Source organism: Ursus maritimus, unplaced genomic scaffold, assembly GCF_017311325.1.
Source record: "Ursus maritimus isolate PB19 unplaced genomic scaffold, ASM1731132v1 scaffold_23, whole genome shotgun sequence".
Classification (NCBI taxonomy): domain Eukaryota; kingdom Metazoa; phylum Chordata; class Mammalia; order Carnivora; family Ursidae; genus Ursus; species Ursus maritimus.
Window position 1 is genome coordinate 17,306,090 of NW_024424786.1, and position 23,490 is coordinate 17,329,579.

The following is a 23,490-nucleotide window of genomic DNA, read 5'->3' on the forward strand; positions in this document are numbered from 1 at the left end:
GAGGGTTGCTGAGTAAGGCTAACTCTGAGAGAAAATAGGGGGGAAGGAGTGTTTGAAGTCTTGTATTTTAAAACATTTGTCTTTTCGTTGTATGTGTATACTCATATTTCCAGTTTCACATTCATGTCTTTACCAGTTCATCCCTTTGAAGGTCTCTTAGGGCAAAGATTTCCTTTCCCTTTTCATTGAACAATCTCCGAGCTGCAGAAGGTAAATTTAAAATTTCAGTGCACCTGTAATAAGAGACACAAAAATTGAGCTTGTAGATAGAAGGTTTCCAGCAGAGAAGAGAGAAAATATGAGAAATCAAGGGTCTGTACCATCAAGGCCCACTCCTGCTGCAGACCTGTGAGACCATCCAGAGGTGGGCCCTGGAGCTCATCAGACCCCTTTAGAGTCTCATTCCCCCTGTCCAAACTGTGGGACTTGGGCAAATTACTTAACCTCTCTAAGCCTCAATTTCTTATCTTCCAGGGTTTTACTGAGGATTAAAGGCTGATTTTGAAAAGTGGTTAGCACAGTGCCAGGCCTGATCAACAAATAAGTAGGCATATCATTATTGATTTTTCATTCTTCAATATGCCGTACACTTTCTACTTTTGTGCCTTTGCTCATGCTCTTCCTTCCACCTAAAACACTTTTCTTGGCTTTTTCTGTTCAGTTCTATTCTCTCCCTAGAGTCATATACATCACCAAGCACTTTCTCATCTCCCTCCACTAGAAGTGATCTCCATAGCCTTTTAACTCCCTTTCAAATGGGAATTTTTAGCCTGGTTAACCATTCAACAGTGATTTCCACCCCCAGGCCCCAAACAAGCATTTGGCCTGCCCTGCAGATATCAAAATGAATGATAATGTTTTCTTGTTCCCTGAGGAGCTCCCCATCTCATCTGGGGAGAGACAGGTCAGCAACTGAAGTATAATATGCAGGAGTGGGTGCTGTCATAAGCACCTGGCCAGGGTGCTTTGAACACAAGAAAAACAAAATGATGAATTCCTCAAGGGAACCCTTATCAAAGGAAGTGACATTTGGGTTGGGCCTTTTCAGATGAATAGGAGTTGGTCAAGAAGGATTAGGACCTAGAGAAATTTTGTATGACTGGACCCGAGTGTATGGACAGGAGTAGGAGCCAGATGAAGCTGGAAAAGAAGACAGGAACTCATGGAAAGCACGTAAGATACCAGACTAAGAAAACTGGGCCTCTATCCCATAAACAGCAGGAAGTCACTGAAGGTAGGAGAGTAAAGGTGTGGTGTTATCAGATCTGCTCGTTAGAAAGTTAGCTGTGGGACAGGTGGAAGATGGACTGAAGTAGGAGAGTCTGGTAGTTACAGAGCCAGCTGAAGAGAGCGGTGAGGAGACCGAATTGTGGGGGAAGAGAAGGGAGGGGTAAAGGAATGTGATGGGGCCATTGAGAAGACTGTTCAGAGGATCCCGCCTTTGGAACAAGGAAAGTGAAGGATTCTTGCTAACTATATTTTACATTAGAACGTACTGTCTATAGTAAGTGAATTAGAGGTGACTTTATGCTGATCAGGAAGGCTAAACTGTATGAAGAATATTTCTCAGTTTCATTTCCTTAGACGGGATAAAGCAACTGAGCAAATAATTAGGCCCTCCATCTCTCTGAGAGGTCTTAGAAGGAAATAAGCCAAAGGGACTAAGTCTCTGTCTCTTGTGTCACAGCTCTGGAAGCTGGTGGACCAAAGGAGTTGGTGGGGAGGGAGTGGGAAGGAACCATAAGAAGATTGGGCCCCCAGTCACAAGATGTGCCTGATTCTCTTTCTTTGCTGCCCAAAGACCCAACCTGATTCCTTCTACTTTCCCTAAATGGGTATCTTTGTGGGTCCAGGCAGTTATAGCATGACCTAAGAAGAGTTAGGATTATCATATCTGCTCCTACTCACATTTTCCTGGAGAATATTTGGACAATGGGAATATCCTGTTTTAGGACGATGAGTGGGAGAATAGAAGGAATGGGTGGTTGGTAAGTCTGCCTTCCTTTTGAAACCCTGGTTTTAATAGTGCTGAATTTAATTGGCCCACGTAGGTGGGCTAGAGAGGACTGGAATAAGCTTTTTCCTTTCTATTTAATTCCTGTAACTTGTTCATATGCCAGTTAACAAAAATGGAGAGAGGAGAAAAGAATCGGCTGTTAAAGTGCCTAAGGAGGAATGTGGACTCTGGAGTGAGATTGCCTGGGTTCAAATTCTAGCCCTCCTGTGCTGGTCGTGTAACCTTGAAAAAGTCCCTTAATTTCTCTGAGCTTCATTTGCCCCATCAGTAGAAGACAGATATAGTAGTACTTATCTCACAGTGATATTTTACAGAGTGAATGTGTGGATATCTGTAAAGCACCTGACACATAAACAGTCAGCAACACATTATCACAATGGATCAAGCACTGCAAGCATTTCATGGCTACTCTTAATTCTCACATCATTCCTGAGAGGCCCATTTAACAGATGAGGAAACTGAGCCTGGAGGTTAATTTCCTTGCCCAAGATTACACAGCTAGCAAGTAGGAAAGCTGAAATTCAAACCTAAATCTGAGTCCTTCACAACAATGAATGCACCTGCCCCCCTCCGCCCGAGAGGCCATCGTCATAGAATAATGAGATAGTTGATCTACAGAGTGAGGGGACTGAGGCTAAGGTGCTGAGGAAGCGGTCCAGGATTTCTCTGTCATGTGGAGGCAAAGGTCCTAGAAATAAGATCCTTTGACTCACACCAGGAGTTAGGACTGGCAACAACGTGGCCTATTCAGATTTACAGGGAGCCAGAAAAGTAGAGTCTTATCTCTGTGCTCTGTCAGGACTAGAGTGGAAGAGGAGTGGCAGGTGCAGCTGGTACCTTGAGGGCTGTATTTCAATACAACCTAGGTTGCCCTGGGAGAAAAGGGCAGGGGTAGCAGGAAGCAAGTATGTCTCCCAGGTCTGCAGATGGCTACAGCTCTGTAAGAGTGGGGACTTCCTTCCTTCAATCACTCGCCAGGACACCCATCCCAGGAGCCCCACCACATCCTTCTCGTTTTTTCAGAACAGTGGCAAAATATACAGAAGCTATGGATACATGCTTTCTTCTTTTCTTTATCTTCTTGCTTTGTATCTCTGTCTTTTTATATCTCTCTCATTTTCTTTCTTCTCCATGTGGACTTCCCTAACAGCTGCCCTCACCAGGTTCTTCCTCCTTCCTGGTCATCTCTAAAATGGTTCCTTAATTATTTTTACTTCTGCACAATTATATACCGCCCTCTGTGGCTTTCTGACTGTTTCACTAAGCAAACTGTCTTCCCAACAAGTTAGGAGTTTCCTGAGAGCAAAGAATGTCTTGCCCCCCACCCGTTTTTAATCTCCAGAAGAATATCCAGTTATGCACATGACATGAACACAAGAGATACTGAAAAGAACAAATTCTTTTCTGCTTTCCTCTTAGATCTTCATCCAGTCCTGTTTAACAAAGAGGAAACCGGGACTCAGAGAAGGGGAGTGCTCTGCCGAAATTTTCCAGTTAGTTAATGACAAACCTGGGGTTAAAATCAATCCCCTTGACTCTTAATTCATTGGTATTTCCAATACTCCATGTTGCCTGCACCTTTAAGTATCAACAAAAAAAATTCCATATTTACTGTTTTAAAATAATGCTTGTTATACTGCTAGATCTTCCTTTGGCTTTGGAGGTGGAAGAACCACCACCACCAAGAAAAGACCATCAAAACTGTCTGAAGTGAATTATTAAATAAAAATTAGCATAATTTTCCTTACGTTCAGTAAGATTGCCCTCTCATATTCAACAAGACATATTTTGTAAAAAATGTTTATACCTGGTGCTTTACCTTTAAGTAGTTATCAAATTCTATGAGAACAATTCTTTTTTTTGATAGGAAATATTATTCAAAAGAAAATTACAACATATATCACAAATATGATATGGGTTGATGACATTTAAAATTTAGTTTAAAGTAGATAACTACTGATTTCGATTCAAACAACTGTAAACCGAAGAAAAGTGCTGTACACTTGTGAAATATTTTTTAAATAGGAATAATGTATATTTACAGAGTTGGCAGTTCAGAAGCTAGGGGAAATTGCCAGCCCTTGACATTTGGGGCAAAAACTTATTAATTAGCACTGCTATCATAAACTTACATAGTTTATATATTTCACAGATTAAAAACTCCAGAATCATTGTATTAACAACAACCCTCTTATGCACGTACGTATGTATTTTGTATTATGTGTTATACATAATTATTCAGGCACTAGAATGGAAAATACCTTTGCATTTAAGATAGTAAGTATTTACCTCTCCAAAAGTTGGTGAAATTCAGTCTGGATTGTTTCTGTTTCAAAATATTTAGTAATGTGGTTTTTCACATCCTTTTTCCTTTCAACGTCAACATTTCTGAAACAAATGATCCAAGATTTGACTGAAATGTCAGCATATGTTATCAATTAAATATGTGAAAAATCATGAGGTTTTAATTTATCATAATTTGTCCTAAAATAATATGACTTCTTCAAAAAATGATTTCAGGGTGCCTGGGTGGCTCAGTCGGTTAATCATCGGACTCTTGCTTTTGGCTGAGGTGGTGATCTCAGGGTCCTTAGATCGAGCCCTGGTTAGGTCTCCACGCTCAGCACAGGGTCTGCTTGGGATTCTCTCACTCCCTTCCTCTCTGCCCCCTCCTCCATTCTCCTCCCTCTCTCTAAAAATAAATGAATAAATAAATTTTTTTTTAATTTTTAAAAAGTTTAAAAAAAGGATTTCAAAAACTATCACAATTAAATTAAGTTCATAAACATTTTTACTATGAACAATTTATGTAAGAAAATGAATTTTCGGTATTTTAATCCTCTTCTAAATATGCTGGACACTCTGAGGTATGAATTTATCAGTTTTAAAGAAAATGCAGAGTTTACATTCATTTTGCCTGTGATGTTCATATACTGTTTATATTCATATGTTTATTCATATATTATTTAGGTTATCAATCCAAACCTAAATATTTTAAAACTGGAAAGTGATCAATGATAGTCATAGAAAAAAATGCTTAATTGGAATATGTATCTGCTCAAATTTTCAAGTTAGAAAACTATCTGGTAGGGGTGCCTGGGTGGCTCAGTCGTTAAGCGTCTGCCTTCCGCTCAGGGCGTGATCCCAGGGTCCTGGGATAGAGCCCGGCATCAGGCTCCCTGCTGTGTTGGGAGCCTGCTTCTTCCTCTCCCACTCCCTCTACTTGTGTTCTCTCTCTCGCTGGCTGTCTCTCTCTATCTGTCAAATAAATAAATAAAATCTTTAAAAAAAAAAAAAGAAAACTATCTGGTATATTTTTAGAATCTCTGTATTTTATTGAATGAAAGAAATAGTGGTCAAATATAGTTATTCATTCATTCATTCACAAAATATGGTAATCAAGTGTAGTTAATCATAAATAAATAAATGAATGAACAAATTCAATAAGCATTAATTTAGGACCTAGTGTGGGCCCTATATCCTCTGGTAAATAAAATGGCTTAGTACGTGATTAATGAGGACACACTGTCCCATGACCAGACCATAGCAGAAAGCACATATATGGATGAATAACACATCATCCCTGTCTCATGGGTGGAAGCATAAGCAGATAATCACAACACAGAGTGGTAGGAGTTATGCTGAGGAAAAGCCCATGGTGATCAGAGCAATGGAGAAAACAGAAGTTACAGCATATTCAGGGGTGGGTAGAGAAGTGTCAAGTTCAGGGTCAACATCTAGAAATGAAGTCCAAACTCAATCTTGCAACACCTTTATTATTTTAAGGCAGATGGAAGGTGTCGGGGAGTGGCAGCGGCTTACGAGTGGGAATTGGAGAGAGTGTTGGTAAGAGATAGAGCTAGAAAAATATGCAAGAACAATTCACAAAGGGCCTTAAAAGCTATATTAAGGTGCTTGAGTGAGGCCAGTATCATAACTTGCCAATAACTTACTCATTAAAATTATCTAAAAATATTAATTTTATCACATAGCTTCAAATTGAGCCTTTCCTCTTACAATTCCTTAAAATACCACTTATAAAATTCTCCTTGTTCAACTTGCTATTCTGAGAGATGAAATTCACCTGAAAGTCACAATGGTTTTAATTTATTTGAATTGGACAGCCACTATTCAAGATTAACTGACAAGATCTTGTTACTCACCAAGAGTAATGATCAACTAAGTCACAAACAAATATTTGATCTTCCTTTGGCTTTGTAGATAGAGGAACCAGCAACAACAAATTTCCCTCAAAACTGTCTAGAATGAATTATTAAATCACTAAAGGACAGCATGCTACCAGGATAGGACTTGGTTAAAACGGATCTATATTTCATCATCTAGCTTGATTTTGCTTGAAAGACACGAAATAGCCCAACCATCTTTCTTCTTAAAAACAGGTTAATACAAATAATGTACCCCTACATGTCATTAGCATTTTATTTCTTCTGAAAGAGAAAATATTTAGCTTGGATATATGAAAAGTAGCACAGCAGGACTCCTACTTTGCACAACTCTGGGGTGCCATTCATACAGAACACAAAGTGTCTTCTGGAGCTGGGCGATGCGGCTGCCCAGTAATGTTAGCCAAAACTCTCCATCTGCACCTTCTGTTAACCGGTATTTACATACAGCTCTGGGGCAAACAGCAGTATTGATGATCCTGGAGAAAATTGTCAGAAACAACCAAGAAAAATCAATGTAATTTAGAAGAGTTTAATGTCAAGTGTATGCCAGTGTACTTTAATTTTGGGGGAGTAATTAATTCATGTAGTGAACAAAGTGAATATTTGATTAATTAGGGCACACCGTTCCATGAGCATAACAGAGGGTTTCACATACTTTCTGCTGGAATAGTTGTCCAAATTAACAAATCTCTCAAATTATGTTTGGATTACCTGATTGAACTATGTATTTTAAAACATTAATGTGAAAAGATAAAATCCGTATATAATTTTGAACCCCAGTGAAAGGTATAGTGTAAAAAAATAAATGTAGGAAAGTACAAAAATTATTTGTTAACTTTGGATGTTAAAAAAGTCATATGCTACTTTAAGGACATTACCCTCACATTTTACATCTAGCAGAATGAGCTAATTATGAAATGTATGCGTCAAAGATTTCAATTTCAGGCTTGACTTTACTTTGAAGATTAATTTTTTACTTTATCATCTTTACAGGCAGTTCAGTGGACAGCCGATCTGAATGTTACTCATTGTTCAGCGATGTATGAAGTATATTTAATCAATGTGAAGAAAGTAATATTAAACGATTATCAGCAGCCTTAAATATTCTAAACATCTCAAAAGAAAGGTCAGGAGGTAACATCACTGTTAATAATATGAGAAACAATGTATTTAACTCATTCTTTACATCACAGCTTTGCACTGGTCTATGATTTCTTTTGTCATAAAATGTAATGAAAATACAGCAAGTGATTTTTCTCCGATGTTGGAGAAATATTGGCTGTGTGGGTAGATTTTTTTCCAATTTTATAACATATGCTAAAGTGCAGATTGATGTTTTTCTAGAATGATAATCTTTTAAAATGTTATTCCAAAGCAGAGAAATAAATTATATGAAATTGTATTTTGAGAACTATATTTGCTTGTTAAATATGCCAAAGATCTTAATGTAAATAATAATGTACAATAATAATTTAAAAAGGAATTACACAATTATATATAAGAAGCAATTTATGAACTCAGTTATTTTGAAATACATTAACAAAACTTAACAAAAATGCTAATTCAAAATAGACATTGATCTCAGAACTTTTTTTGATCAGAATTACCTATTTCTTTTTTTTTTTAATGATTTTTTATTATATTATGTTAGTCACCATACAGTACATCCCCGGTTTCCGATGTAAGGCTCGATGATTCATTAGTTGTGTATAACACCCAGTGCACCATGCAATACGTGCCCTCCTTACTACCCATCACCGGTCTATCCCATTCCCCCACCCCCTTCCCCTCTGAGGTCCTCAGTTTGTTTCTCATAGTCCATAGTCTCTCATGTTTCATTCCCCCTTCTGATTACCCCCCCTTTCTTTATCCCTTTCTTCCCCTACCGATCATCCTAGTTCTTATGTTCCACAGATGAGAGAAATCATATGATAGTTGTCTTTCTCTGCTTGACTTATTTCACTTTACCTTTATATTTAACAAGTTTTGATATTTGATAGGCAACTCTCCCTACCTTGTTATTCTTCTTTGGAAATTGTATTTTTTTTATAGATTGTTGAATTAAATTGCTAATATTTTTTCTTTAGGATTTTTGAAATGAAATTAAAGTGCAATTTTCTTATACAAATCATGTGTCAGGTTTGGTATTAAGTTTATCCCAGACTCATGAAATGAGTTAGAAAGTGTTGCTGCTTCTTTATATTCTGAAATACTCGACTTCTTATACATTTGGTAGAATTTGCCAATAAAACTGTTTAGTATTGTTGTTCTCTTTGTGGAAAGATTTTAACTATTGATTCTATTTCTCCTACGATTATTGAATTATTCAGGCTTTCTGTTTCTTCTTGATTCCATTCTAAGTTATGTAAGTGTGCGAACTTGACCATTCTCTTTATCTAAATTATAATATTTATTAGCATAAAGTTACTTATAATATATCCTTATTATCTTCTTAATCTCTCAGTATCTGTATTTGTATCTTTCCTTTTTTTTTTAAATATTATTTACCTTTACTATTTCTTTCTTAATCAGTGTGGCCAGGTATATCCATTTTATTAATGTTTTCAAAGCAACCAATTTTTTGACTTTGTTGATTCTGTTTTGTATGTATCATGTACTGTAACAATTTCTGTTTTTGTAATTCCTATTTCCTTCCTTCCTTCTAATTCTTTGAGTTCATTTTGCTATTATTTTCCTAACCTTTCAAATTGAAGCTTATAAAATTAATTTTAGCCTCTCCTCTTTTGCAATTTAAGTATTTAAGGTTAAACATTTCCTTCAAGTACAATCTAGCTGCATCTCACACAATTTGCTTTGATTCTAAATACAGTATTTCCTTTTTAAAATGTTTGTCTTGATTTCTTCTTTGTCCATGAGTTAAAATGTCTATTTAAATGTCCCAATATATAGGGACTATTTATTTATTTATTTATTTATTTATTTTTAACTAATCCATCAGCAAAACCTGCTTCCACTTTCAAAATATATCTCACGACCCATCTACTCTTCATCCTCCACCACCCTGGTCCACTAGTTTCTCTCACCTACAAATGGCAAAAGCCTTCTGACTACTTATTCCTACTTCCACCTTAGCCACTTTCTACTCCATTATCATAATGATCTTACTAATGCTTAAGTCCAGAGCACATCATTCCTCTGATTCCTCTGTTCAAACTCTCCAGTGGCTTCCCATTTTACTAAGAGCCAAATGTTTTTAAAATGGCATACAAGGCTCTGCAGAATCTGTATCTCATCTTTTCTCTCTGGTCTTATCTCCCGCTGCTCTCCCCCTACTCTCATGCTACTGTTTGCCATATTTACCTCATTGTTCCTCAAAGACATCATTTCAGGTTATTTGCATTTCTTGTCATGTCAAGAGAGCTGCTTGTTTTTGAGTTTTGCTCAAGTATCACCTCAATGAAGCCTTCCCAGGTCAATCCAAAAATTCCAAATCCTGTCCTGCCTCACCCACCCCGACAACATCCCCTACCTCCTATCCCTTGCTTCTATTTTATTCTTCATTCCTATCATTGACTAACATTCCGAAGAGCATCTGTTGAAGAGGCTAAGAGCTTGGGCTCTAGAGCCAGACTTCCTGAATTTGAATTTTGACCCATCATTCTTGTTATGTAACCTTGGGCAAACCTTTGACCTAAAAGAAATGGAAGCTGATGGATAAGAATTCTTTCTGTTTTTCTCCTCAGGAGACACTCTCCCTAAGATCACTGTTTAAATGGTTTCTTGGAGGGCGCTTGATAGCACATTCTTATGTAGTTCTCCTTCCTTTCCTGCTTGTCCCTGGGACTGCACATCCCCAATAATGTAGTGGCACCAAAGACATTTTGTCTCAGGTTCTGCTTTCTGAAGAGTCCAAAAGTAAAGACACCATAATCCACATGAACTATAAATGGAAGAAGTTTCCTAAACTATAAATGGAAGAAGTTTCCTAAGGTTTCCTAAAGCGATATGGGTACCAAAGGAGGAAAGAAGTCAGGATAGGCAGGCAGAAAAGCTCAGACAATCACTACGGGGTGGTCCTACCTGTCTAGCAGTGTCTAACTGACATGACAAGATAAAGATACGAATTGGGCTGGGGAGACATGTTGGCCTGGAACTATACAGACCAAGATGCATGGCCATTAGTTATGGAAAAAGGAGACCATTTTTAAAAGCTAGTATAATATGGAAAATTTGCTAATTTATATTCTCTTAAAAATTTTAGAATCTTTCAATTATATTGAACAATCAATCACATAGTACAAAAACGGGGTTTTAAATAAGTTATAAACAAAGTCTGAAGGTTGTGGAAATTAAATATTCTGAAATGACATCCAATTATAATGCCCTAATTTGTTTGTGAAATGAGTGAGTAAATAACATTAATTGCATTTAATTAGGAGAAAACAGTATACATAAATGTTTAAAAATCTCATGAGTCCTTTTCAGTTTAGTATTTTTTTTCCTTTATATTTCAATATAATACTTTGTTCAGTAAATATGTTCATAATAATGGCATACAATGAGTCTAACTTATCACACTTCTAAACAAGCAAAATTTGAATTAATAAAATCTTTCCATATACCTGAAGCTCCACTGAGGACCTTTTACCTATAATAGTTTAAGTTGCAAAGCGCAGACTATAAAGTGTTTATATAGCCATGTATCTTTTATTATAAAATGAACTTAACAGCAATAAAGGCTGTTCTCTCTTACTAGAGTTACTGGAAGGGAAATATGATAAACTCATTGTATTGTTTCATTTGAGATGTTCCAGTTATATAAAGATTTCACTTAATGTGAGGGATAGTGAAAGAGTGGATTTGCATAACTTCTTTAAGAAGTAAGTTCAGGGGGCGCCTGGGTGGCACAGCGGTTAAGCGTCTGCCTGCGCCGCTCAGGGCATGTGATCCCGGCTGTTTGGGATCAGCATCATCGGGCTCCTCCCGCTGGAGAGCCTGCTTCTTCCCTCCCACTCTCCCCTGCTTGTGTTCCCTCTCTCTGCTGGCTGTCTCTATCTCTGTCAATAAAATAAATAAAATCTTTAAAAAATAAAAAAAAATTTAAGAAGTAAGTTCAGGACTTACCTGTAACTCTTTTACAAAAAGCTATTAAGTATTTCAGAGCAAATCAACATTTGCCCAAGTTTTAGACATAAATGATCATGAAACTAGAGCCAGATAAATGGGAGAGATGGGGGATAATAGCATTCTCATTAAAAGTTACTGTCACATTGACTGAAATCTAGCCATAGCAATCAGACAACAAAGAAACAAAAGTCATCCAAATTGATAAGGGAAGAAGCAAAACTTTCACTATTTGTGAATGACATGATGCTACATAGAAAATCCCGAAAGACTTCACCAAACTGCTAGAAAAAGGGGCACCTAGGTGTCTCAGTTGGTTAAGCATCAGGCTCAGGTCATGACCTGGGGTCACCAAGTTGAGCCCGCATCAGGCTCCCGAATCTGCTTCTCCCCTGCTTGTGCTCTCTTGCTCACTCTCTTTCTCAAATAAATAAATAAATAAAATCTTTAAAAAAAAACAACCCTGCTAGAACTGATAAACAAATTCAGTAAAGTCACAGAATACAATCAATTAACAGAAATCTGTTTGCATTTCTATACACTAATAATGAAACAGCAGAAAGAGAAATTAAGAAAACAATCCCAATTACAATTGCACCAAAATGATAAGATACCTAGGAATAAACCCTAAGCAAAGAGATGAAAGACCTGTATTCTGGTAGGCTGGTGATGGGTATTAAGGAGGGCACATACATGGTGCACTGGGTGTTATACGCAAGTAATGAATCCATGGAACTTTACATCAAAAAACTAGGGATGTACTGTATGGTGACTAACATAATATAATAAAAATTATTATTATTAAAAAAAAAAGAGAAAAAAGACCAAAAAGACCTGTATTCTGAAAACTATAAAACACTGATGAAAGAAACCCAAGAGAAGATGACACAAAGAAATGGAAAGATATTCCATGCTCATGGATCGGAAGAATTAACATAGTTAAAATGTCCATGCTACCCAGAGCAATCTACACTTTCAATGCTATCCCGATCAAAATACCAGGACACATTTTTCAAAGAACTGAACAAACAGTCCGTAAATTTTAAGTATACAGAAAAGGGCCCCAATATCCAAAGAACTGCTTGAAAAGAAAACAAAGCTGAGCATCACAATCGGATTCCGAGTTGTATCACAAAGCTGTGATCATCAAAGACAGATGTAGTGGCACAAAGAACACATAGACAATGGAAAGAATAGAGAGCCCAGAAATGACCCGCCTTGGTAATTAATTTATAAAGCAGGAAAATCCTGGGAAAAGACAGTCTCTTCAATAAATGGTGTTGGGAAAATGACACAACATGCAAAGACATGAAACTGACCATTTCACACCATACACAAAAAATAAACCTCAAATGGATGAAAGACCTTCATGTAGACAGCGAACCATCAAAATAGAGGAGAACATGGCAACAAACTTACTTGGCGCACTAAGCAACTTTTTTCTATATCCATAGGCAAGAGAAACAAAGTAAAACTGACATTATAACATAAAAAATTCTGCACAGCAAGGAAACAGTCAGAAAACTAAGAGGCACCTAGGACATGGGAGAAGATATTTGCAAATGACACTACCAGATAAAGGACTGAGTATCCAAATATACTAAAGAACTCCAAAACAAATAATCACGAAACAAATAAACAAATCATAAATGGGCAGAACAACTTTTCCAAGAAGACATACAATGCTAACAGACACATGAAAAATGTCAAACATCATTAGCCATCAGGGAAATTCAAATCAAAACACTGCAGATACCACCTCACGCCGTGTAGAATGGCAAAAATAGACAAGCAAGGAAAAAACAATTTGAGAGGATGGAGAAAGGATCCCCCTCATGTTGGTGGGAATGAAGAGTGGTAACAGCCACTCTGAAAACAGTTGGAGGTCCCTTAAAAAAGTTAAAAATTGAGTACCCTATGATCCACCATGCACTACTGGGTCTTACACTCAAAAAACAAAACAAAACAGTAAACCGTGAAAAAACCCCGTCAAAGGGATATGCTACCCCAATGAGCACATATGCAGTCAATTAGGTAGCCCAAGTTCAGCTAATTGATGATGAATAAAGGTAGCCACATGCCTCACACAGATGCACATACAGGGCCACTATACACAATGGAATATCTACTTCAGCCATCAGAAAAACGGCATCTTCACATTTGCTACAGACATGGATGGCAGCTGAGAGTATAATGCTGGCGAAATAAGTCAAGTCAGAGAAAGACAATATCATATGATTTCATTCATATGTAGGAGATTTAAGAAACAAAACAAATAAGCACAGGGGAGAAAAGAAAGAGAGAGAAAAGGGGAGGGAGAGAGAGAGACAAACCAGAAACAGATTCTTAATTATAGAGAACTGATTAAGGAGGGCACTTATTTTGATGAGCACCAGGTGGTCATGTAAGTTGTTGAATCACTATATTGTACACCTGAAACTATATTACACTTATGTTAACTAACTAAATTAAACTAAAAACTTTAAAAAGTTATTCTCACATTGAAGTCTTGGTGTAAAATAGCTAATATTCCTTCCTTCCTTCTTCTCCTCCCTCCCCTTTCTCTCTTTCTCTCCCTTCCTTTTCTTTCTTCCTTCCTCCTTCCCTCCCACCTTCTTTCTTTCTTTCTCTTTCTTTCTTTCTTTCTTTTTCTTTCTTTCTTTCTTTCTTTCTTTCCTTTTCTTTTCTTTCTTTCTTTCTTTCTTTCTTTCTTTCTTTCTTTCTTTCTTTCTTTCTATTATGGAAGGGAAAAGCAGAACAAAGATGCTCCCTTGAAGTTGATCTGTGAGAACGGTCAACTCCAGAGGTTCAATGTGGAACTTAGATTTTTTTTTTTTTTTTTCAATATTGCATGCATCTTTCTTTCTGGTAAACTTATCTGGACTGTGCTATCATAGCTCTAGTTATTTTTGATCCCTTTCACTTCCTAAGCTCTCATGGAAGTAGGAATCACTATAGACATTGCCTTTAGCACCACTGTAGCATTGCTGACTTCAGAGGGCTTCCTTTGCATTCAGTTAGATGAAGTAAGCCCAAAAGATCTTGCTTCTCTTTAATATGAGACATCACAGAACCTAATCCAATCTATGACCAAACGCTGGCAGTTCTTTGTTTAAGCTACTTTAAAACCTTGTTTTGGTATTTAAGGCACTTTTACTTCATCATCCATGGAAATAGAAATATGCTATATCGGGATAGTGAAGGACAACAAAAACATGTATAATTCATTAATAAGCATGGAATGCTGTTTCCTCCCCCACATTTTCACCACTGGAATTCTTACGTTCTCATTCATTTCTTTATTGGTTTCTCTGTGCTCACAATATTCCATGGCATGGCTGTATTGTCAGGAGATGAGCCCTGGTGCTCCCTTAAATGGGTAATTCTGCTTTTCTCTCTCTCACAACAAGAAACAGCCTGTGTTTCTTTGGGGAGTCCAACTCTTAACTAGTGATCTAGTCAAACTGGTCCACCCTCATCTATTTGTTATTAATAAACTAATAGATTCTTCAATTCTCTGTCTTGAATCTTCTTACACCTCCCTTTTATGCCCTTATAGTACCAGCTAATAATCATAATCTTTTAACAAATTACTAAAATGTGTACTTCTAACTATTTTTGTTTAACGTGGGCCTCTTCTAATAGTTATATTTTAATTTAATAATTTGGAAATTTTAGGGAGTGCCTGGGTCCCTCAGTTGGTTAAGCATCCAACTTTTGATTTTGGCTTAAGGTCATGATCTCAAGGTTGTGAGACTGAGCCCAGCTCGATCCCAAGACCCCAGGACCCTGAGATAATGACCTGAGCCGAAACCAGGAGTCAGCTGCTTAACCAACTGTGCCTCTGACCATATGACTGAACAAACTGACTCAACCAACAGCCTTGATTTCTGAGGAGCTAAACTTTTTCTGTGAGTTTCTTCTTTCTCCCTTCTTTGTCTTTTATTCATTAAGTCCGCCTTCTTCCTTTTCTGGTTCTTTCCTTTTTGACACGCCCAGCCTATACTTCTTAAACTATAAGCTCCATGAAGGTAGCAACCATTATCTCCCCTCCTTGCTCTGTCTGCATTGCCTAAATGTATGATAAATAATGGTAAGATAGGGCGTAGGTTAGAAATACTATCTGGAGGGTGCCTGGGTGGCTCAGCGGTTAAGAAGCGTCTGCCTTTGCTCAGGGCGTGATCCCAGGGCTCCTGGGATGAGAGCCCCGACATCAGGCTCCTCGCTGATGGGCCTGCTCTTCCTCTCCCACTCCCCTCTGCTTGTGTTCCTCTCTTTACGCTGGCTGTCTCTTATCTGTCAAATAAATAAACAAAATCTTAAAAAAAAAAAAAGAAGATTAAATCTGGAGTAAGTTTGATACATATGCTTATAATGACCAAAATGTTCTGAATCCCCACAATAGCAAGTCACATTTCCTAACTGCGAGTTTATTTACCTGGAAAGTCCCTTTCAAGCAAAATATTAATTGCATTTCATTATATACTGATAATACCATCTTTTTGTTTAAAAATTCAATTCTGTAGAAATGGGACTGGAAGAAAATATGGTTCCCTCATTTTATCTAAATGGATCCAGACCTTAAATGAAATAGATCGTATTTGAGTAAGAACTATTTGAGTTCCTGCTTAGTAAGTATTTTTCTCTTCCTCAAACATTGCAAGAACTAACTGTACTCTTAGGCTGAGTCTGTTTGAAATACATGGTCAATTTGTCTTACTTCAGCTAATTTAGTGCCTTAGTCCTTTCATTCAGTTTTAAAATGAGAGGACCAGAGTTTTGTTGGGGTATAAGCATGTCTCTCCACCCAAAAGCTATTACTCTGTTTGACTGGCTATAGAACTTTGGAGCAGTCCATTTCCATTCCTAAAACCATTTAATTTGCCAAATCTCAGGCCATTAGCAAAAATGTATCTTTAATGGTAAGTTTTAAAGGAACCAGGGTTAACTTAGGTTTCCTAATATAATTACCATACATCATTTTAAAGCAATTAATTAATTAACCAAATTACTTTACTTATATACTGAGGTTTGAAAATGTAAGCACAATATTGTGAAATTTGCAATAATTATAATTTTCTCTCTTTTCCTACATAGAAAGAACACTTCCATGTGAGGCATCCTTGTCCACCTCCCACTTACCCCATTGAATTGGTGGAAACTTGATATCCCAATTAGAAGTGTTCCAGTATCTGCTAACTTAAAACAGCAGGTTTTTAATTTAATTTTTATTATGATATGTTATTCACCATACGATACATCATTAGCTTTTGATGTAGTGTTCCATATGATTCATTGTTTAGCATATAACACCCAGTGCTCGGTGCAATATGTGCCCTCATAATACCCTTCACCAGGCTAGCCCATTTCCCCACCCACCTCCCTCTAAAACCCTCAGTTTCTTTCCCGGAGTCCATAGTTTCTCTGGTTCATCTCCCCTCTGTAAAACAGCATTTTTATTTGTTTTTAAGCTTTAGTATACATATTCCAACCAAACTGAAGTTTCAAATTTCTTACCAGAACTGTTGTTTTCCTTTCAGGGATACACTCCTCCTTTCCTTCCTCGGTGTGGTTTCTGGTACGTGAAAGTTCAACAAACTGTACACCCTTGGGATAGGGGTCCACAGTCTATATGTGAGTACTTGGCCTTGATCCTCGGAGGCCTCTAACTATGTGTACTCTTGTGCTCTTTGGCCACTGGGCAGCCTGCTGGCTTCTGACCACCACCAATTAAGGTGTAAATTATCCTGCCTGCTCTTTCGGTTTTAGCCTCTGTTTTTCCTGAACCTCTGGAGAAAAATCTACAATTAATGCAATTCGTAGGGTTTTTATTTTCTTGGCTTATTCTGAGCCTATTGGTCTCTCGATGCCACTTCCCGACCCTTGGCTCCATGCTGGCTATCACTAGTGCTACAAACCCAGTCTCAGACATATAATTCACCTAGCCACTGGTCAGGCTAATCCAACCCTCAGCCTCCAATATTTTGAAGAACTCCTTTTTCATTCAACAAAACTCAACTATCTAAACTGTTGCTTTACTACTGAACATAAGAACATCTAACTGTAAGTCTAAATGTAAGAACATCTTTGGGGCTAAGTATTGACTTCCTTGAACAGGAGCTATCTGTCTTTTCCTAAAGTGCTGGACTCATTTAATGTCAGTGAGGAGGCATAGGAAATTATGATTTAAGAGGAAGAAAACTTGATTGAAACCAGAAAACATGACAAAACAACGAAAAAAATCGGAGAAAATGTTTTTAAAATGTCTTTAGAGCACATCACTGACATAGCAATAAAAACCAAGATACTAGAGACCCAGAGGGGTAAAACAGAGTGCTGAAACTGGGTTTTATTTTTAGGAAATTTGCCAAACCCCAATGAATTTGAGTTTCTGTTTCCATGGTCTTACAGGGGAAGGACACAGAAGACAAATTTCAAGGACCTAACTAACATGGAGATCCTAACAGAAAACTTCCCTCATAAAACAAGTCACAATAGGCTAAATATCATTGAAAAGGCAAATAAATAATACCCTCAGGTGGCTCCAAAAGTAAACTAGATTGTCTCAAACATTTTTTCTTATAGAAGAGAAAAAATAATCTTCATTAAGAATCATAACACAGGCTGACCCTCACTTGTAGTTTAAAATACATGAGATAGGGAGTGCCTCAGTGAGAAATCAGGTCATGAACCCAGGGTCCTGGGATCGAGCCCTGAGTCGGGCTCCCTGCTCAGTGGGGAAGCCTGCTTTTCCCTCCCCACTCCTCCTGCTTGTCTTCTCTCCTTCTCTCTCTCTCTCTCTCTCTCTCTCTCACTGTCTGTCAAATGAATAAATAAAATCTTTAAAAACAAATAAGAAAATAAAAAATAAAATACATGAGATGAAGCTACAGAAAATTAATTATCTGAAAGAAATATGTCTGAAAACATGATGTAAAAATGTACCACAAAGAACAAAGACATGAAAACTATGAAAGAGAGGTTGAGAGACGTGCAGGTCAAAATAAGAAGCTCTAGCTTACACCTAATCACGGTTTTCTGTAAAGAATGGAATGAGAGGATATAAAGAGATAATATTTGATAATGGGTGAGAGAAACTTCCAGAAATGATGCACGATACCAAGCCACAGTGTCAGAACCCCAAGCAGGAACAATAAAAAAGTCCTCTCTCAGACATTTTGTGGTGAAACTGAAAATACCAAGGAAAAGGAAAGATACTAAAAGCTATCAGAGAAAGAGAGATTGCCTTCAAAGGAATAACACATTTAGGATGATACATGACTGCTGGATAGTAACCTGTGGAAGGTGGAAGTCAGTGATGACATCTTCCATTTGCTAAATGAAATACCTTATAAAGGAGGGGCAAAAAGACATTTTCATATAAGTAAAAACTGAGAGAGTTTATACCAGTAACTAAAAGAAAGGTATACGTGAGGTAGAAGGAAAGTAATCACAGGTGGAAGAACTGAGATGTAAGAAGGAATTATAACAAGAAAGTGGAAAAAATGGGGTTAAAGCTAAATAAACATTTGCTACCTATAACAATTTAATATTTTGTGGAAGTTTCAAAAGATAAATTTCATGGTAATAAGTTACAAATCGTGTGATTGAAGTTAAAGATTTTCTAGTGTTCTTGATTATTTCGAGAAAAGTAAATAACATTTGTTAACTTTATATTTTGATCATTTACATATGCAAACTGAAACATTCAGAGTAATAATAAAAAAAAGAATGGAAATGGAATGTACAATTTCCAAACTAGTAGAGAGGAAAATATAATGAAAAAAATCAATCTAAAAAGAACTTATAAGAATGGAGAAAAATGAAACACAGGAAAAGCAGTACAAATAGAAAGCAAATAATAATCCAAATATATTTGTTATGACAATAAATAGACAAGACCAAATCCTTTAGTTTAGAGATAAAGATTGTCAGATAATTGTTTTTATAGTAACTATATACTGATTATTAGAGACCCTCCTAAAACAGAAGACTATCAAATATAAAAAGTAAAGGATGGAAAGAAGATATATTAAGCAAATAATAATAATAATAATTAGCTGGGCTATTTCTATTAATATGGCATAGTGAGACTTTTTTTTACTAGAGCCAGGGAGAGTCTCTACACCAATGATTAAAGTTTCAATTCACTAGGGAGAAATAATATTTCTAAGTATGTATGTGTCTAAGAACTAAATTTAAAAATACATAAAGTAAAATTTGACAGTCTACAAGAAGAAATAAGTTCATTTTCATAATGAAAAGACTTAAACACACCTTTCTAATGAATTGCTACAAAAACAGAATTAATTCATCTTGCACCTAACAACTATAATTTAAAGATTCATGGAAATTTTCAGAAAAATTGAGCACATATTGGGCCTAAAAGGGAAATCTCAACAACCACCTCTTATACTAAAAGATACAACCTCATTAAGTTTGTCCACTGGGAAGAACTTGTACACATGTAGGTAAGCTTGTTCCAGAGAGGATTTTCAACTTTGGAATGTTTCCACTGGCCTGGCTTATTAGTCCCTTCATGTTTTATGGCCCACCTAAAAACAAAATAAGAAACAAAAGAAATTTAGTAAGATTACATATCACTTCAAAATATTTTAAAAATCAGGAAAAATTGGCAATGTCATAACTGACAGTGGAATTTGAGGCAAAGTCAAAGTAACCATTTTATAATAACAATGACTTAAATAACAATACTAACAGAAAAAAATCAAAGCAAAACTTTTAGACATTCAAAGAGAAACTGACATAAACACAATTATTGTGAGAGACATCACTACAAGACCAACAGATTATAAACCACCAGGTAAATTTTTCCTAGGGTAACAAATAAGGATATTATTAAATATCTGACTGGTATAACTAATAAATGTAAGTATGATAATTTACTTATATTCATTGTAGCCACTAACAGAAAATACCTTTCTCAACAATTCTTTGAACATTTGTAGTATTTGCCACATACTAACAATGTAAGCTTAAATACAGTTTTAAAATGAAAATTAAAAAGCCACACTTTGTGGAAAATGATAGAATAAAAGTAGATATAAATAAAAGTTTAAATTTACAACTCCAATCACATAATTTAAAAAACACATTCTCAGGGCACCTGGGTGACTCAGTCTGTTAAGCATCTGCCTTTTGCTCAGGTCATGATGCCAGGGTCCTGGGCTTGAGCCCACGTCGGGCTCCCAGCTCAGCAGGGATCCTTGCTTCTCCTTCTTGCCCATTGCTAGTGCTCTCTCTCTCACTCTCTCTCTCTCAAATAAAAATAAAACCTTTAAAACAAACAAACAAAACACATTCTCTCTCCCCAAATACTATTATATCATATAAAGAAAAAAATAATATGATCAATAGCTGTTTAGAAAGCAATGAAAATAAGAATCATGAAAACATAATATAGAATTACACATTCAAGGTAAATTCATAATGTTAAAGTGGTTTTTATTAAAAGCCAAATTGAAAGGAGAACTAATAAACATTCAAGTCAATTATTTTAAAGTATATATAAAATTGTCCCATGGAAAACAGATGAAAGGAAATAATATTCAAATAGAAATAAATAAATTAGAAAATAGAACATCAGTAGAATGTTTCAAAGAAATGTTTTTGAAATAAAAATAAAATAGCAAATCTCTTGCAAATAAATCTAGATTACTATAATACAAACCAAATGGAAGATTGAGCTAACTATTTAGCATAGAAAAAGATTGAAAAAGTATATTATGCACGTGTAAGTTAACAAATGCAAAAATTCTGATGGAAATAAATGAGGATTTTTAAAAACCTCTCACAGATTTGAAACAGAAAATAAAAGAACATGCCCTTGCTCACATAACTTCACAGGTCATGGAACAGATCATTTTCATGCTATATAAAATATTTTAAACCATAAATATAAAGAAAACTGGTTAATTTCTTCCATGAAGGAGAGATAATCTTCATAATAAAGTCTATTGCTGGTAATTTAAGAAGTAATACAGTAATTTTACCTAAAATTAAAGATGTAAAATTCTAAATCAATATTAGCCAATAAAATTTAACATTATGGCAAGAGAAAAATTACTATATATAGCTAAGTCCATACTGAGCCTGGAGAGAAATGATGGTTACTTACTAATATAATAAATCACTAATTAATGAGTGAGACTACAAGAAGCTTAACCCACTTATACTTTTTGAGCATATGTGATGGTCATTGGAGCCTTAAAGTTTTGTGAAATAGCCCAACCCCATCAGAACCATCTGCAGTACTCAATCTCCCATAAGCTTGATGGAAATTCTTGGGGCCTGGGGCAGCAAGGGTGAGGTGGCAGGCTACTGTTCTTATAACACGAGCCAAAGTGGAGGACTTAAGGTTGAGGGCTCTTATAAGCCAGGGCATATAGCCCCTGTGTTACATTTCTCTTCTTCTCTCAGTGAAATCATGTTTTTATTTTCCCCACAATGCCTCCCAGAGTGTTAGCTACATACATTAAATACCAACGACCTCAAATGAAGTCTAAGGAGAAATGGAAACTCATTCATTCAGACAATATATTTGAACTATGGGAAAATGAATAAACCTCAAGAAGGTGGTAAGCTCTGCTATTGCTTTGGTGAAAATGACAGGAATACACAAAATTAGTTCACATCAATTTTTATTTTTCTGAATACCTGACAATCTCTAAGGATCTGCTTCCATTGCAAACCTCTCTAGTTGTAGTTTTCATCCACGTCTCGAGGTTCTCCTGGCCCTGAAGGTGTATGTGGAAGCTCTCTTTCTTGCTCCTCATAACCACTTCCAGACTACCAAGGTCTTTGCTTAGAAGCACATAACAGTAGACCAGAGCACCTATTATCCTCCCTTGTTGCATTCATATCAGTTTTCTGTATCCTTCATTTATTGAAGATTTTACCATCCTGGGTTGCTTTTTGTTCTCTCCCTCTCTGTTCCTGTAATCATTCAGTGTCTTTTAAATATCTAAATAGACAATCTCCCCTGGCCTCTCAGTGCCTCTAATGATCTTAACTCCATTTCATATCCAGCTACCCTTCCCATGAACACAGACTCAAACTGGTCATTACAAAGAACAGACCACTTCAAAAATTGCAATTGCAAGAAGCCCACCTTCTCACCACCATCTCCCTTTTCTCTAGTTCACATATTTAAGCATCCCACTCTAACAATTCTTCACTCTTGCCAGATGCTCCAAACCATTGTTTCTTTCACCTTGTCACACTCCATACCTCCCTGCCAGCACTACTCTTCCTGCTATGCTTCAAGTTCATGGTTCAACATAACAGCCACCCTCTTGTCCTGACTCACTGCCGTACTCTTCCTTCTTTGTGGTCAATTTTTAAAAAATAGAAACCAACCCCTGGTTCAATTCTTTACCTACTATAGGTTTATACTTCAACAGTTGAACAGTGGCTAGAGAAAACACCTAAGAAACTATGAATGGAATCACAATAAATTGACATGAACAATGACACTGGGAGGCAGGGTGGATATATCACAGAGTGTTTTTGAGAATCTAGGAGTTTTGGGCTCTCACAATGATTGTTATTTCAACTGGCAGGGAATGAAAAGAATACCAAATGTCCTTCAAAGTATGGAAGTCCTGCACAAAAGGAAGCTTGTCCTGCATTCCACACAGACATTCAAATTTCCCTCCAAACATTCATTTATTACCTGTTGTCAGAGTCTAAAACCAAACTACATTTTATAATAAACAAAGTATTTTGCGATTATAATACACACCACATTTTCTAGGAATTGCAACACCCTCAAATATCTCAAAGAAGGAAAATTTTTTTGATGGTTCATGTGTTACTTACTCTTTTGGAAAAATTCTATCACTAATGGCATTACCATTCATGGTTTTTGAGTCACAAGTATGACACAACTGTATCATTTGGCATTTGTAGTTCACACATTTAGCTGATATTACACATAGGAATAAGACTCTGCAAACATAATCATGTTGTCCAGTATAGCTGTACTGAAAATTTATACTGAAGTGTATATTACTTTTATTTTTAAATTATTTTTCTTTTACTAACATTAGTGTTACTAGACAGGCATTTCTTTAGAAATTATATGGGTGTGTGGGTTATCTTAACCATGAATTTTATTTTAGGGTAGTAAAGGATCGTTACAAAATATTTGTTATACAAACGGAGTATTGGGTATGATAC

General features: G+C 36.4%; 1 protein-coding gene across 1 annotated transcript in view; it reads right to left on the minus strand.

Moving 5' to 3' along the window:
- DCDC1 (doublecortin domain containing 1) overlaps nt 1-23,490 on the minus strand; it is a 414,959-nt gene that overhangs the window by 47,032 nt on the left and 344,437 nt on the right. Inside the window, exon 21 of the mRNA XM_040638911.1 lies at nt 134-233. Coding sequence (XP_040494845.1) covers nt 134-233 — 100 coding nt within the window. The remainder of the gene's footprint in view (nt 1-133; nt 234-23,490) is intronic.